General features: G+C 41.4%; 1 protein-coding gene across 1 annotated transcript in view; it reads right to left on the bottom strand.

Moving 5' to 3' along the window:
- Positions 1 to 17,585, bottom strand: part of AP3B1 (adaptor related protein complex 3 subunit beta 1) — a 283,869-nt gene that overhangs the window by 26,088 nt on the left and 240,196 nt on the right. The window contains exon 23 of the mRNA XM_045285085.1: positions 6,582 to 6,813. Within this exon, the coding sequence (XP_045141020.1) occupies positions 6,582 to 6,813 (232 nt within the window). The remainder of the gene's footprint in view (positions 1 to 6,581; positions 6,814 to 17,585) is intronic.

Here is a 17,585-nt window from a genome sequence, read left to right as displayed (position 1 = left end):
GCTTATACTGGAGTACTAACAGTATGTGAGTTAGGAGAAGGCTTTGAGGGGCAGTTGAAGTCGCTCACACCGAGTCCTTCCTCCCCAAGAATGTACAAACACCCAATACTGTTTCTTGAGCCTGGCTACCTGCCCCCACCCCCACCCCAGTGTTATGTGGCTGTCACCCCTTTCCTGGGGAGACCAATGACGAGGTTTTGTTTCTCACAACCTAATTCTGCACAAAAGACAATGAACAGATCCTATCTATCTGCTTCAGAAACCCTTCTGTTCTTGTGAAATCTCCTATTTTTAAATGTCGTCTTTACAGGCATTGAAGGTAAAAAAGAAAATAAATGGCTCGCTTGGAACCACCGTCATAAACTTTGGAAGTTTGTAAAAGATTACAAACTTAGAACTAAAAACTATTTACATATAAAAAGTCAACGTTACACAATTTTCACATACCCATGCTAAACACGAGTGGGCTTAAAAAAGTCTCTGAACGAATTTCATTATCTTTTAATTTCATTTCCCCACGAGCTTCTTGAATAAAGGCAATGCAAGAGCAGCTCCGGAGTGGGTGTGTTTGGACTGTGGTTCTGGGCGAATACTGACAGTGCTGTGGGCGGCTAACAGGACAGCTGCTCTGCCTTGGGATGTGGCCCGAGAGTTCTCTGGAGGCAGAGATGGTGGGACTGTGCCTTACATGTTTTGGACATGTTGTCGGGAGAGACTAGTCTCTGGAGAAGAGCATCTTGTTTGGATACGGAGAGGCGCAGCAAAAATAGAGGAAAGTCCTCAACGCGATGGACTGACACGTGGCTGCAATGACGGGCTCAGACACAGGAGCAACGATTGTGAGGATGGCGCAGGACCTGGCAGTGTGTCCTTCTGTTGTGTGTACGGTCACTATGGGAGGTGACAGACTTACTGGCACTTAACAACATATATAGTAAGGAGTTCAGAAGTAGTATCCAAATTTCTATATACCTAATTTGGTTATCTTCCCAATTTAGTAGCCTTTAATTAGGAGCCCTAGTGGTGTAGTGGTTACATGTTGGGGTGCGATCCGGAATGGTTGGCAGTTCAAAACCACCAGCAGCTTCTTGGGAAAAAGACTGGGTTTCTACTTCCGTAAACAGTGACAGTCTGGGAAACCCATAGGGGGGCCCTATGAGTCAGCATGGACTTGATGGCAGTGAGTTAATTATTCTGGACATCCATTATACTGGTAATTTTATGCTGATCATTTTGTCTTATTGCTTCCCTATTTTCATTGGAAAAAAATCAAAATTTTAAAATGCAATTAAAGCAAAGATGCCGTGCTCACAGAAATTAATCAAGAGAACTAGCATTATGGAAACACAAATAAGTCTGATTGCATTCTTCAAAGGATTACTAAAAGAAAATGTAGTAACAGATTAGACTGACTTAACAAAACAAATAATTAAATGACCATAGCTTTGGAATTTCTGAAGCTTCATTACCAACACCCAAGTATGGGGAATAGTTACATCAATTTACAAATTCCTCCATTTTCCAGCCAACAAATATAAAACAAATGAAACTAAACAACAAAAATAATTTCATTCTGTTTATGGACCCAATTTGTGGCCATATATTAGAATAAGCTGAAGAACTTAAACACTGTACACATACTTGTACAAGTATGTGGAATTCCTGAGTGATGCAGGCAGTTAATGTACATACCTAACCCAAAGGTCAGAAGTTCAACTTGGTGATGATCTACTTCTGAAACCCAGGTACTAGAACCCTAAGAGCTCCAAGAGTTGGAATAAACTCCATGGCTACTGGTATGGATGAACTCAAAACTTGACTCGATGCTATGGTGCTCAGTATCTTTAGTAAATTGTGGCCGTAGTACTGTTCTATTTAGCTTTATCTATTTTGTATACGACCAAAAGGTTGGATGTTCAAACCCACTAGCTGCTCTGAAGGACAACGATGAGGGAGCCAGCTTCCTCATACATAAAGATGTACAGCCTCGGAACCCTACGAAGGTCTACTCTGTCCTACAAGGTAGCTAGATGTGTGACAGAGTAGACTTGACGGCAGTGGGTTTAGCTGTTGGTATTCTATATTCCTCTTGTCAAATGCAACTGCGATGTGAGCAGGCACCACATCTAATCTGAAAGATGCCAACCATGAGAGAGAGGAAGGTTCAGACAGCCCCAAGGGATACCTCAATAAATAGGCTTATATCCGTGCTTCATGGCCACTGAGTTAATTCTAACTCAGAGTGATCCAATAGCTCTCTCCCTCATTCCCTGTGGAATGGCTGGTAGTTTTGAACTGGTGACCTACAGTTAGCAGCCCACAGTGTGACACACTACGCCACCACAAAATCAGGCATTGTAACAGGGCCTTAGTTTCACGTTGATTTGAAAGAACTACTGGGTTGTTCAATAGTATACTGGTTTGTCGATTCAAGTTTGGATCTCTTTTTTATAAGCATAACATGTACCAGGATGTTCACATGTCAGACCACCTGTTGCCTAAATCTTGCTCAAGCAGGTTTCACTAAATAACAACACTTTTCTTTCATTTCTCTTAAAACTACCTGCTGCCGCCATTTCCTGTCCCTTTGCCTAAGGCTTTTCTCTTGTAAATCCTTACTGCTCTATTGATATGCTAGAGCTTGGTCTAGTTGGTAGGCTCACATCACACTGGGAGCAAATACCATCACATCTCCAAAACATGATGGCATTCGAATTATCTCTCTCTACATCATGACTCGCTGTACATCACTCGACAAAGTGACAGCTCTCACGATGTCTTGTTGATAGCACTCTTTGACAGTTTCGTACTGCCTTCCGTCTTAAGATAATTAACTGCTGGCTAAGTGTCAGGTTACTGCTGGAGTGAGTTCATAGTCATATACATATACACACACACACACACACATATAAAATCAGATGCTGCATCTGAATTCTCTGCTACTTTCTTGAAATGGTTCTGTAGGAACGGCTGAAAACCCTGGCTCTTGGGAATGAAAAGGAAAATCATGCAAGATGCCATCTACTTTGATGTGACAGTTGTACAGGAACTGGTGAAATCTTAGCTGAGCTCCACTGTTGCTGCAACTGCCACTGAATAAGACGTAGTGAGTTTATAGGCTAGAATTCATGTTTTTCTTTTATCTGTCACAAACTTCCATCTCTGTGGGAGCAAAAAATGGCCAAGAATAGCATGAGAGGTTACCTAGCTTCACACGAAAGGCTAGGCAAAAGGCATAGCATATTGTAATGAAGAGAAAAACAGATTAAACAAATATGGAAGAGGCTGAGTTCTTAATACACGCCTAGGCGTTTATGAAACACCAAGAGCCCTGGTGGTACAGTGGTCAAGTGGTCAGCTGCTAACCAAGTGGGCAGCGGCTTGGGCCCACCAGCCACTCTGGGGGAGGAAGATGTGGCCGTATGCTTCCATGAGGATTTATAGTCTGGGCAACCACGGGGCAGCTCTACTTTGTCATACAGGGCCATTCTGAGTGGGAATCAACTTGACGGCATGGGTTTGTTTGTTTGTTTAATTAAATGAAACCAGTATCTTCTCTCTCCTATTTCACAAATACACGAAAATACTGGACTTGTTTCTTATTACTTTATTAGATGCTGCAACCACTGCAATCTGTTAGAAGACACTAGGTAGTGTTGCACATAAATACATATCCATTTTATATATATATAAATAAATTTTAAATATTGGAGGTATTTGATATTGAATGAATGAAACATTATGGTGTTCCTAAGAAAAGTAAAGTCTATTACTAGTACTGAGACAATGGTATACCTTCATATTTTCTGTTAAGGTCATACTTTGAAATTTATTATATTTATTTCTTCTATTCTATATAGGCCAACAAAAGGTCAATGCATCAACTCATTATGCCAACTCAAGGATGTGTTAATACTATTCTAGTGTTTTAACCTTTGGATAACATTTCCGGTGTTCAGAAAATTCATCTATCAGCTACTTGACACTTCTTAAACTAAACTAAATTTTTAAGTATGAAAAAAAGGTTAGATTACTAGCAATAAAAAGGACGCAGACTTGGATATCACACAATTCCTTAGAAATATAGGAGCTTCACAAAACAATAAAATAAAAACCGGGGGACTTATTTTTTTTAATGGTGCCCGCCCCCCACCCCCTTCTCCCTATTATTATAGTCTGCTTTCCTCCTTACATGCTCCCCTTTGTTTTAATTATTGACGGCTTGGTCTCACATAGGTCGCTTATTAAAGAAGCGCAGTATTTATGGGGAGTCATTATTTTGTAAGCTGATCTATTATTAGCTACAAGGTGACCAAGGGTTAGTTTCAGTTCCGGGTGTGAAGCGTATTTCCAGGCAATAGTCTCGAACAGTCCTCTGGCCTCAACCAGCCGGGTAAATCTGCTGCTGTTTTTTCAAAATTTTGTACCTGAGGTTTGTTGCACATTTTTCTATCAGAGTCCAGTGACAGGCCGGGACTAGCGAAGCTGGTAGTGGCATTGAATACCATTTACTTCTCCTGGTTAAAGGGGGGACTTAACGATCCGATTGGGAAAATGGTGTGGACTCTGAAATCCACTTTCTTTAACTCCATTTTTCTTCACTTTGATGTCATATAACAGTCCCCAATATTTTATCCATTAGTGATGGTTTCTGTTCTTTGCGTAAAGACACGATGCCCAGAATGGCTTCCTTCACAGAATGTGTCGGGCAAACTCCCTGAGAATTCAGCACAGTCAAAGAGATGGGCTGACGAGGAAGAGCCTCTCTCCAAACCCAACGCCATGCCATCGAGCCAAGGCTGCCTTTAAGGGCCCGGCCCCCTGTTGGCTTCCTCCACCCTAGCTGTTTATGGAAGTAGAAAGCCTCGTCTAGGGGAGCCGCTGGTGGTTTCCAACTGCTGCCCAACTCATCACCACTACGTCACCAGGGCTGGTCATGAGAAACAAACCCAAATCCCCCAATCACTGCCATCTCATCCACTCTGACCCATAGCAACCCTGCAGGACAGGGAAGCACAGCCCCTGGGAGTCCCAGCGAATGTACCGCTTCGTGGTACCAAGGCTTTGGGGAGCTGGCAGTGGTTTAAACTGACGGAGCCAGTGGTTAGCAAGCAGCTCAACTCGTCACCACGATGCCCGGCTCCTCCTAGTCACAGTGCGCAGCAAGGAAAGAAGGCCGGCTATCAAGCTCGCCTCTGCTCCTCTGTAGCAGCACTAAAAGGACTTCCCTGGGGCTTTCTGACGGTAGCATTTTGAGGACAACAACGACACACGCCTTATTTCAGTGGTAACTGCGGTTTGCCTGCAGTTCTCCCAGGTGGGCCTAGGATGGCCTTCACTTACACAAGACAGAAAGAAAAGAGAGAGGCATTCAAAGGCACATTTTATATTTTAACTCAAAATAAGATAGTACCATGGGATACTTAAGTTTTGGCAAAATAATTTTAGAGAAAAAATGCTTAGAAAGGGGGTTATAAATACAGCAGTCTTCAGGGACCAGGGAGATATTGTAAATGAGAAAAGCAAACGGAATGCTAGAATAAATAAACAAAAATTTTAAAATGCAGGGGGTGGGGAGAATGCTAAATGGCAACTGACAGTTTTGTGGGGTAGGTAATTCAACGTGCTGGGCGCTGGGGTGGCCTGAAGAGAGCACACTGCCCCTAGAGATGCACCAGCTGGCTGCCCCACACAGGGGAACAAAGGGCTGGGACTGCCACGTCTTGTGTTATTTCCCTAAGGAAAGTGAGGGGTCTAGACTTCTGTTAAAATGTAAAAATCTCCTGACTATAAACGGCGACAACATAAAACACGAGTCCTACATGAGAAGACAGGCAGATTGTGATCGAGTGCATGGTCTCTAAATGAACAGGAAGGCCAGGGCTGTGCACATCCTGGCCCGTCTTCACTTTTCCATTTGTGGGATGTGAACGGGCACTGGCAAGGGTGATGTGGAAGGCACTGTATTCTGAAAGTGGAGCCCTGGTGGGCTAGTGGGCTTCATGTTGGGCTGCTAACCTCAAGGTCCGCAGTTTGAAACCACCAGCAGTCCCGAGGGAGAAAGACAAGGCTTTCTCTTCCAGTACAGTTACAGTCTCCGGAAACCCACAGGGGCAGTTCTACTCTATCCTACGGAATTGCTTTGAGTGGGAATTGACTAGATGGTAGTGAGGGCGAGTCTTCTAAAAGGCAGGTCCGTTTTCTTGCTTTTATTTATTTATTTATTTATTTATTTTATTTATTTAATTTCAGCTTTCTTGCTTTTTAATAGGCAATAAACTAACACAATGTAGAAAATCAAGCTGATCAGAACACGGGGGAAGATGACACAAACAAAGAAAAATGAGATGGCATTTCGTTTCTTCAGGCCTACCACCCTTCCATCCCTATTGGTTTTACTGTTGCTGGGGCCTGATTCACTAGGGGCAGAGAAGGGTATTTTTTGTATATGAAAAATTCAGTTGCAAATTGAAATGAACCACCTATAAGCTAATAACCGTTTAATATCACACCTATTTTATTTTTAAGATGAACATATTCAGTTACCAAATATCAAGTTTCAAAGGAAGATAAATATTTACCTATTGGGTTGAAAACATGCATTTGCATGCCTGCTGGAAGTTTTTTCTCCTCGATGTGAATGTTTTCGATCTTTCGATCAGTGGTGTTATTCAATGTTATTTGGACGGAAACCATCTTATCACTGAAAATGCACGGTTGTCTTGGAAAGGAGTAGTGGGCCGCCAGTCCTTTCCCACTCATTCGATGAAGCAGCTCGTGACTTGTCATCGGTACAAAGACAGGAGAGCTGACCTGTAGCACACAGGAAACGGGAAGGGGGGAAAAGATGAATGAGTGAACGTATATACTGATTCCCTTAGGAAAAAAGCACAACTTCCATGACATGTAACCATTTCCCTAATGGAGTATGCGAACCATATTAACACACACTCGTAGGCCATCACATGTATAAATTTGACCCATACATTTTATAGAAGTGTAAGCAAACACCTTCAAAACAGAATTAATTTTTTCCCTAGACTGTACAAGCATGTCTTACTATATTTTGACAATACTAGCCAAATAAGAAGAAAGCAATCTGCTACTTAAATATACTCAATTTTTTAAACGTTGGCAAACATTTTGCTAGTGGCTCTCCACTCCCTCCACACAGGTACTTTATTTTTGGCCATCTTGTTAACTTCCTTAGTTGTTTTTCAAACTGTAAGACCACATGTTAAAAAAAATAATTAAATTAATGAGCCTCTCCAATCTTAACTTCTTGAACTATGCTCACCTTGAATTTCTTTCACCTTACATAGAAGGCCATGACTTCTTCACTTTAAAGTAGTTTTTTCCTACTTGTTTAAATTATCAAAAACAAAAAGAGATCAGATTACTAATTTACATTTTTTCCCTAGTTTTCATGGTTTAAATTTTAAAAATATTAGCTAATATTAGTGCTCGAACGTGGCATTGACTTTAGTAATTGACTCTACTCTTAGTTATTTTTCTCTATTCAGCCAATATTTATCCCAGTTGATTCCAAAGATTAGCCAGATCATTTAGAGATAGATGGCTAGGAAACACATTCAGCTACACTTCCTCCGCCCTAGATGAAGTACTCATACAAAGGTGACTATTTTGTTGTAAATGTCAGGTTTTTGTTTAAAAAAAAAATCCTGGAAAAATGGAATCAAAAGATCATGGAATTTTACCACAGACTTTCTGATGGCCTCTTTTATAATTAATCCTGACAGAGAAAGGAGACTCAAGCTCAACCATTTGCCCATCAGATTAGATACTTGCTCTCCAGAAACAAAACACATGATCTGTGACACCGTACATTCCAAAATGCTGAACGCAGTGAATGGACTCTCTGACTTACTACTTTATAATTTTCTCATTGCTATTAAAGGTAAACGGCAGCGTAATGAAAGGATGACGTGGCCCAGTGCCGTCCTTACGATCTTTGCTACCGGTTGCAGCCATTGTGTCAGTCCACCTTGTGGGGGGTCTTCTTTTCCAGTGACCCTGAACTCGACCAAGCACGATACAGCCTTATCCTGGGGCCAGACTCTCCCGATCAAGTCTCCCAAATCTGTAAGACGAGAAGTCTCTGGCTGTACTTGTTCTTCTGGCAGTCGACACACTCAATATCCTCCCCAACAGCACAATTCAAAGGCACCGGCTCTTCTCTTGTCTTCCGTGTTCACTGTCCAACAGGCCTGAACAAAACAAATTACCCAGAGCAGCGCATAGCAAGCTACAGCCTGGGATCAAATACGCCAACGCACCTGTTTTGACAAAGTTTTAGTAGAACACAGCCAAGCTCATTTGTGTATGTCTTGTTTACAGCTGCGTGTGTGTGTGTGTGTGTGTGTGTGTGTGTGTGTGTATACACACACATACGAGATAATGACTGAATTGAATAGTTGCAAAGCCTAAAATATTTACTATCTGGGCCCTTTGCAAAAGAGAACCAATATGAAACCCTCCTCTCCCACTTGCCTTCAGGCAGGTGGGGAACAATTCTGCACAGGCCTCTTGCATTCTCTGTGGTTTTCTGAGCAAGGGCATTCATAGGTCTTGCTCCAGATCATCCTTTCAGTATGTCTGTATAGCAAACTACTGCTGGAAGACAGAAGTAAGTGCTTCTCTCGGGAGCTGGGGACTAAAGTGTTTGCTTTCCAGAATAATAAAAATAACATCTTGCCTCTCTAGGTAAAGTTTAGAGAGGTTTCCTAATAGTCCCCTATAAAAGGCTGACTTTCTACACTCAGTCCCCTTTCTTACAGGGCCATACAATGTGGGACAAGGCAACATCTGGCCTTCCAAGTGCTGCCCTAAAGGACCCAGCAGTTGGGGAACAAGTGATGCCATCCTGGCTACTGCTATTGCTAGGACTAATAAATTAGCCTTTTGTCTCTGACGTGGCAATTACACATCTTTTGCCAGTATTCATGAAACTGAGGCAGGCTAACGTATTAGCTTTAAAGTACAGTAACATCTCAGACCCTTCACTGTTTTTGATTTTACTTATTGTCATTGAATGATTCTTAGCTTGTGTATTTTAAATGGCTAAATTAATACTTAGAATCATAATATATAGCTGCACAAGGGCAAATGACTGAAGGAGTGAACCGAAGTTAAAATCCAGCTTACATGCAAGGGCACCTTTTTGGAATGTGCTCACTGGTATCTTGAGAACACTACTTTAGAGTCTTATTTTCTTTCTTTTCCTTTGGGAAAGCCCATGCTATGATTGGTTGTTTCTATGGATTTCTGAAGTTCATGAAGGGTTCTAACAGCTGACAAACAAACTATAAAGTAAGCTCCATGAAAGTGAAATATAAGATAAATGAAGGAAAACAGCTGACTAGACGATGTCAAAGGTGGCTGGAGCAGACAAAGCCTAGTATTATCATGAAATGCATCAAGACCAGGAGTTGGAAAAGGAAAAGGAAACGACATACTCGGCATTTCTCTGGAAGAACTGGAGAAAAACACCAAGTCTTAAGCTAAAACACTGAAGGATCTTACAGGCAAGATACTACACAATTCCCCGCAGGAAGCATCAAAAGAAGATGGAAGGAATACACAGAGTCCCTGTATCAAAAAGAATCGGATGATATTCAACTGTTTCAGGAGACAGCATATAATCAAGTACTGATGGTACTGGAGGAAGAAGTCCAAACTGCATTGAAGAGACCCACGTTTGTGTCCATTACCAAGAAAGATGATCCATCAAATTGATGTGAAGGAGCCTAGACAAAGTGGAGACCCCAAACCCACCTGTAAGATCATTGGACAGTCCCTCACATAAAATCTACACGGAAGGGATGACATATCCAAGGTGTGTATAGCACTGATGAAACACATAACTATCCTCTAGTTCTTTAATATTTCCTCCCCTTACTATCATGATCTTTGTTTTACCTCATTCATCTTGTTAGAGCTGCATATGTTCAATTGTATAGTAAATTCATTTGATGCATGAAAGCCAAGATAGATAACCCTTCAGAAATAGTAACGGGAGTAAAGATTCCCTGAGGGTACTGGAAGAGAGCTGTGGGGAAGGGAGATCTGATAGGAACGATGACTGTATAAACCCACTTGAAGGGTACAAAAAGCAGAATTGTAGGTAAACATATACATTGGATGGTGTAAGATACAGAAAAAAAATAATAATATATATAATACATATAATATAAAAAATAAGGGTTCCTTAGGAGTAGGGTGAAGGAGGGAGGGGATAAAAGGGAAATGATATCAAAGAATTCAAGAAGAACACGTTTTGAAACTGATGGTGGCAGCAACTGTACAATTACAGTTGATCTAATTGAATTATGGAGTTATATTACCTGTTAGAACTCCCAATTTAAGTCATTAAAAAAAGATTTATGAACAAAGGTGACCCAACAGAATGTGAAAATTCTTGAATATTAATATCATACTCAAGTTTTGCTGACAGTAGTAGTAGTGATAATAACAAAAATGGTTGCATCAGTACCGCAACAGGGAACTACCAAAAATTCAATTCAATTCGGAAGAGGACATGGCACAAGGACATTGCTGATGTCAGATGGCTCTTAGCTGCAAGCAGAGAACACCTGAAAGAGGTTTGCCTGTGTTTTATTGACTCTACAAAAGCACTCCACAGTGTGGCGCCTAATAAATTATGGATAACACTAGGGAAAATGGGCATTTAAGCACACCGATGTGTGCTTACAGGGACCCTGTATTGGCACGGACCAAAAGGCAGTTATTGAATAGAATGGGGGTTTACTGCATGGTTTAAAATATGGAAAAGTGTACATCAGGATTGAATCCTTTTAACATACGCATGCTTATTCAGTCTGTGTGCTGAGCAAGTAACCTGTGCATCTGGACTGAAGAAGGAGGCCCAAAGAGTGTAGAAAGATGCTGACACAGCGTTGCTTGTGGAAAGCCAGGAGCACTTGAAGCACCACTTCCTCATGTTGATCAAACACTACATCCATCCATCAGTACGGATTCCACACCAACATAAAGAAAACGAAATTACACACAACTGAGCCAGTAAGCAAAACACGAGAAACAGAGAAAAGACTGAAGTTGCCAAGGATTTCACTTTACTTGGACCACAATCAACACCCATTGAAGCAGCAGTCAAGAAATAGAACCACGTATTGCACTGGACAAATATGCTTTGAAAAACTTCTTCAAAGTGCTGACGCCCAAAGATGCCACTTTGAGGACTAAGGTGCAGCTGCCCAAGTCACGGTCTGTTTGTTTCTCTCATATGCACGCAAATTCTAGAAAGTGAATCAATTAGACTGGAGAAGAATGGATGTATCTGAATGGGGAAGAATATTGAAAGAACCACGGACTGACTGCCAGATCAACGAATAAATCTGTCTTGAAACACGTCTAGCCAGAATGGTCCTTGGAAGCGAGGATGGAGAGATGTCGCCTCACTTGCTTTGGACATCTGATCAGGAGGGTCCGCTCCTTCATGTTGGTGACCTCGTGGGAAGCAGGAAGACCCTCGGCGAGATGGACTGACACGGTGGCTGCCACGATGGACCCAAACAGAGCCAGGATTGTGAGGATGGTGTCGGCTTGAACGGTGCTTGGTTCTGGTTTATATACCGGTAACACTAACTTTAGAAACATCTGGATTTAGGTATACGTGTTATTCCCATTAAATATTACAGGGTACATAAGCAGGACAGAATGAAAGAAAGTGTTTACAAAATTCAGTTTTGATTTAACTGCTTAACTATTAATGTTCAAAGAATTAAAAACCGAAGTGCCCTATAAGCAATTGATATGGGTCACCCCCAGTACGATTCTTGTGGATGTAATTAGTCCAGTAGCTGCAGGAACTCGATAATCAAAACGCCTCCTCCACGAGTTCACAGGGAGGAAAAGGCATCGAGTCACGGTGAGCTCATCCTCCACAAATCTTTACACAGCATATGTTTAAATAATAAAAGTCGTTTGTGTACCTTTAGATGGTTTATGAAAATAACCAATCAATTCTGCAGACACAACATTATTTCTAAAGGAAATCTATGTGACTCATGATGCCTGCAGATACACAGAGACAAACCACACATATTTTATCAGTTTATTACAGTAAGCAAATAAGCGTGGAATGAGAGTGCACATAACTGTCTACTTAGCGCTTACTGAAACATTTATAAGAGCTGTTATCTCCCTAATAACAGACAGACAGCGTGCAATTTTAGAGAGGAGAAAAGCTTCATATTTTTTAACACTTCACTAAAAAGTAACTGAAGAGTGTAAAATGAAAAATACTCTGTGCAGTTAGCTGGTAATGGACCATATTATCAACTCAAGTTAGATTTATAGGATACAAACTAGTCACTAATAGTTATTTTATGACATCGCATGTCTGCTTTTCTTTCTTTTTTTTTGAGATTATTGAGATTAAAGTTGTAAAACTTCTTTTGAACGTAGCTCTTCAAGATGATTGAATTATAAAATTTAAAATGGGAATTGAAAAATAAAACACGGGCTATCAAGTAGGTGCCTGAAAATGAACTGTGCTTGGTGGCGGCAGTGCTGCTTCAGAGACGACGCCTGCACGTAAAGCTTGGGAGAACAGTTTCCTGCCTTTGCTGCTGTAAGCCACATTTAGTCACCCAATCACTTTTAAGTATCAACACCTATTCTGTTTTTGAACTTCAGAAATTGGGCAATTTGCAGTATGTAAAATGCTCTCTCCGTAGCTAGGTTTGTTTGGCTTATTTTCCCAGCAGTATTTATTTAGAAACGTGATTTATAAAAATGATCAGGCAAGAAAATAAGGGTAAATGGGCATAACTTTGTTTTTAAACTAACACTTCTTTTAACCATTGCCTATCTCAACTGCTAAGAGCTGTGATGCCAGCAGGCCACAGCAGTGCTTTCTGCACCCAGCACACCCAGAACTGCTCTCGATTTACCGTCACCCCACTACACAAGCAATGGGGACATTCACTTAACTTACAACTAGCTCTAAACATACTCACAGCAATATATTGATTTAATACTATTTTAAATAAACGGTCTAGGGTCCTAAAAGACCACTTCCCCCTTATAAATCTAAAAGGAGATACGCTGGAGAATCGTTGTGGTCATTTCCCACAGTGTATTTAAGGGACCAGTGTGTATGCTCAAGGTGTGAGACTTCTTTCTCAACTCTTAATTTTGATGTAACAACATATATCATAGAAATGTATTTGTGGGAACACCGGAACACATATTAAGAAACATTTAATAAGTGCTTTATTTTATTAAGTTGTAGGATCCCAGACTTTATTTGGTCAACCAACTCCTGGCAATTAAAAACTTTCGTGCTATGGCCCATGGGAGCCCCGGTGAAATAGTGGGTTACAAGTTGGGCTGCTAATTGCAAGTTCAGCTGTTTGAGTCCACCAGACTCTGGGTGGGAGAACGATGAGGCTTTCTGTCCCCACAAGGATGTAGTCTTGGAAACCCAGAGGCAGTTCTCTCCTGTCCTCCACGGTTGCTATGGCGGTGAGTTTACTGTAGCCCACATCCAGCAAACAGTGTAGCTGTCTGGTTTTGCAGCCCCTGTGATGGGAGCAGCACCGGCCCTCAGGCACTGGTCAACAGTGGCAGTGAGTGAGAGGAAATTTACAACCCACCCAATGCCTGTTTCTGCATAGTGTGTGAGCTAAGCATTGCTTTACGTTTTTGGTTTTTAATGGATGCAGAAAATCACAATAAAAGGATGGCGAGGCATTAAAATGACATGAAATTAAAATTCCATTATAGTATGAATAAAGTTTTATTGGAACACGGAGTGCTCACTCATTTACACTGCCTATGGCTGCTTTGCCAGCACTGAGTGGTTTAAACAGAGGACACATGGTTGACAAATCTGAAAATATTTACTATCTGGCCCTGCACGAGCAAACTTTGCTGACCTCCAAATTTACAATGGTTTCGTGTTAAGGGTGAAATTACTGTAATGATATTCTATTCTGCTTCCTCCACAAAGTACTGTATGTAGTAAGCTTATTGCCAAGACATTTAATACATTTTATAAATCTGAGATACAGAATGACTATATTCTTTTATTCAACCATTTTCATGAAAAAATAGCTCCGGAACCATGACTAAACATGCATTATACTATTCACTGATATGGTCTACTATTATTTTAAAAAACAGTTTTACCGGGATATAATCCATGTATCATACAATTCAAGAGTTCAATCATATCAGGAATAGTTGTACAATCATTGCCACATTCAATTTTAGAATATGCATTTTTCTTTCTTGTTCTCCTTGTTGCTAACCCCCATGTCCTAAAAACCTCCCCCATCATACTCCTAAAACACTATTAATCCAGTCTCTGTAGAAGCACCCACCCTGGATGACATATACCAAGACATGTCTTCTCTCATTTTCAGTTTACGGGTGCTGATACAGACAAAACTGAATTTGGGAAAAAAACTAAACTACATCTGGTTTTCACAGCTTTTAGGGAAATATTTCAATTGATTATAATGTATTTCATTAAAGTATTTTACATGAGCACGAAACATTAGCGGGTGCTCAGCTGTTCCTAACAGATCTTGGTAGTTCTACTGCTTTCTCTTGGACAGTATGGATGATGCAAACAAACAAACAAACAAACAAACTATAAAGGAAGTATCATTCTTTCCTCTCATTGTCAACAACCTCAGGACCTTAGTCATTTCCCCCCCAAAACCATCTTATTGGGAGTTAATACAGATAGCACACCATTCCATAGGTCAATCATATCAAGCAGTATTGTACAATTGCTACCACAATCAGCTTCAAAACATTCTTTTCCTTCTTGAACTCCTTGACATCAGTTCCCTTTTACACCCCCCTCCACTTTTACCCCGCCCCCCGAAACCCCTATTCAACTTGCTGTCCCTATGGGTTCATCAATCCAGGGTTTCACATACTGAAAACCAAGAAAACATATAACAAAAATTCAAGAGGGCGATCCCCTATGAAATAACCTATCCAAGACAAACCCCAATCTGAATTTGAACAAACAAAACACTAACCAAAAAAATACAGAAAATGTTGAACACCAGATCAAGCTTGATGTGCATCAGTGGGGGGGATCAACTGACAAGGCTTTAATGGTTCAAGTTTTATCATTTTGATCTTCTATAGCAGCAGTTCTGAACCTACAGGCTGCGACCCTTTCACAGGGGTCGCCCAATTCAGAACAGTAGCAAAATGACAGTTATGAAGTAGCAACAAAAATAATTTTATGATTGGGGGGGTCACCACAACATGAGGAACTATATTAAAGGGTTGCGGCATTAGGAAGGTTGAGAACCACTGTTCTATAGTCATCTCTCCAATGCGCTGTGTAGTAACCACTTTCCTCCTGTCTCTCTATTGTGGACAGACGGAAACTGCTTATTTCCTAGGTAGCTCCCACCAATGTGTCTTGGGCTCCCACTGTCATCCACAGGCTTCTGCACACCAGACTCCCCTGGGATCACCACTGACATCTTTGGTTTCTCATGCCTCTCCTAGTCACGTCTTTCTTTACCTTCAGAGTGGGCTTGATCACCACCACCAGTGCTGTTTGCGTTCCCTCAGATTCTTAACAGCTTCTTAATTTGTAATTTTCCTTTAGATTGATAAGTTAGAACATGTTTATTGGAGAGGACTTCAAACACTATGGAAATACAAGGGGCAAACTATTGGGGGCAGGAGGAGCAGGCAGGAGAAGTTTATTAGTAGTTTAAAGTGATGAGCACAAAGTTGATGGTTTGAAATGTAAACCCTCACCTAAATATTAAAAAAAAAGTACACCATGTTAAATAAAAAAATACAAGAAAAACCCTCAGGTTTAATCTTCAAGTAGTGGCCTTCCTAATCTCTTGCTCCCTTATCACTTCTGCTAGCCTGAACTACTACACGACACCAATCAATGACACCAATCAAAAGTTTCCCTGTACTAGTTCTTTAATGCTTCCTCCCCCCACTATCATGACCCCAATTCTACCTTACAAATCTGGCTAGACCAGAGCCATGTACACGGGCACAGATAAAAGATGGATACACAGGGAATCCAGGACAGATAAATCCCTCAGGACCCATAATGATCTATATATAACCCCCCTCCCAGGGGGATGGACAACAGAAAAGTGAGTGAAGGGAGACATTGGTCAGTGTGAGACATATAAAAAACATGGTCATAGTGATACCAGATGGGAAGGGAGAGGGAGGGCGGGGAGGAGGGGAAGAAGGGGGAACCGATCATAATTGATCGACACACAACCACATACCCTCCTCCAGGGGAAAGAACGGAAACCATGCGTGAAGGGAGACAGTGGTTGGTGTGAGATATGAAAATAATAATTTATAATCTATTAAGGGGTCACGAGGGTGGGGGAAAAGGAGCTGATACCAAGGGCTCAACAGAAAGTAACTGTCTAGAAAAGAATGAGGCAACATATTTACAAATATGCCTGATACAACTGACAAAAATAAAAGTTAAAAATATTAATTTATATATCATCAAAGGTTCATGAGGGAGGGAGAGAGGAGGGGGGAAGAAGGGGGGAAAATGAGGAGCCAATACCAAGAGCTCAGGTAGAAATAAAATGTTTTTTAAATGATGGCAACAAATGTACAAATGTGCTTGACACAATGGATGGATGGATGGATTTTGATACGAGCTGTATGAGTCCCCAATAAAATGATTAAAAAAATAGATTCATTGTACTCTGATCGATACAACAGGCTTCCGTAAAAGGATGTCTCTTAAAGTGTATCTCTCATATACTCTGAGGAGAGGTGGAAAAAATGCAGGGCTCTGAAGCCAGGCTAACTGGAGCGGAAATGCTCGCTCTATAAACTACTGGGAAACTAGTCAAACTCCATGGGCTTCCATCTTCACAGCTGTGAAAGAGGGAGGCATTACCAAGACCCTTTCAGGCTGTTGTTCACCTGGGCTGCCAGCGAGAGACCAGTTGGGGTGCACTATCTGAGGAGCATGGTAAGAGCTTAATGTAGGCTGAGGTAAGATTTCAGGGGTGAAATACTCTAAAGAGATATCATGATCCCAGAGCTGTGAGAGTATTGGATAAAATTCAGTGCAGGAGAAGTTACGAGAACCCATAACCCACAGGGTTGTGAGGTTACGCATTACACAGGTGGTGTATAAGAACACGGAGGCCTTCTCCGGGTGAGGCTGGGCTGCAGAGACTATAATGCCTAGACCACCCGTCCCTGCACCTCAGGAAGGGAGTAAGCGATCCGGAGATCCACAGTTGGGAAGGGAAGAAGGTAGAGTGAGATCGAATGAGAGGATACAAAGGAGTGTCATGAAAACAACCTTGCTGATAATGATTTCACCAGCCGGAGTTCTGGATCACGCTGAGAACATTTACTAGAGGACTCTGTATTAGTCTGGGTACTTTGGAGAAACAAATCCACGGCGACTCACGTATGAGAGAGTTTTATGTAAAGAAAAGGTGTATCACGAAAACATCCCAACCCAATGCTGCCCAAGCCCACAAGTCCAACATTAACCCATTAACCCAACACCAGTCCACAAAGTCCTC

The sequence above is a fragment of the Echinops telfairi genome, unplaced genomic scaffold, assembly GCF_000313985.2.
Source record: "Echinops telfairi isolate 266 unplaced genomic scaffold, ASM31398v2 ScPeMD7_7469;HRSCAF=8507_1, whole genome shotgun sequence".
Classification (NCBI taxonomy): domain Eukaryota; kingdom Metazoa; phylum Chordata; class Mammalia; order Afrosoricida; family Tenrecidae; genus Echinops; species Echinops telfairi.
This window is presented reverse-complemented; position numbering and strand designations above follow the sequence as displayed.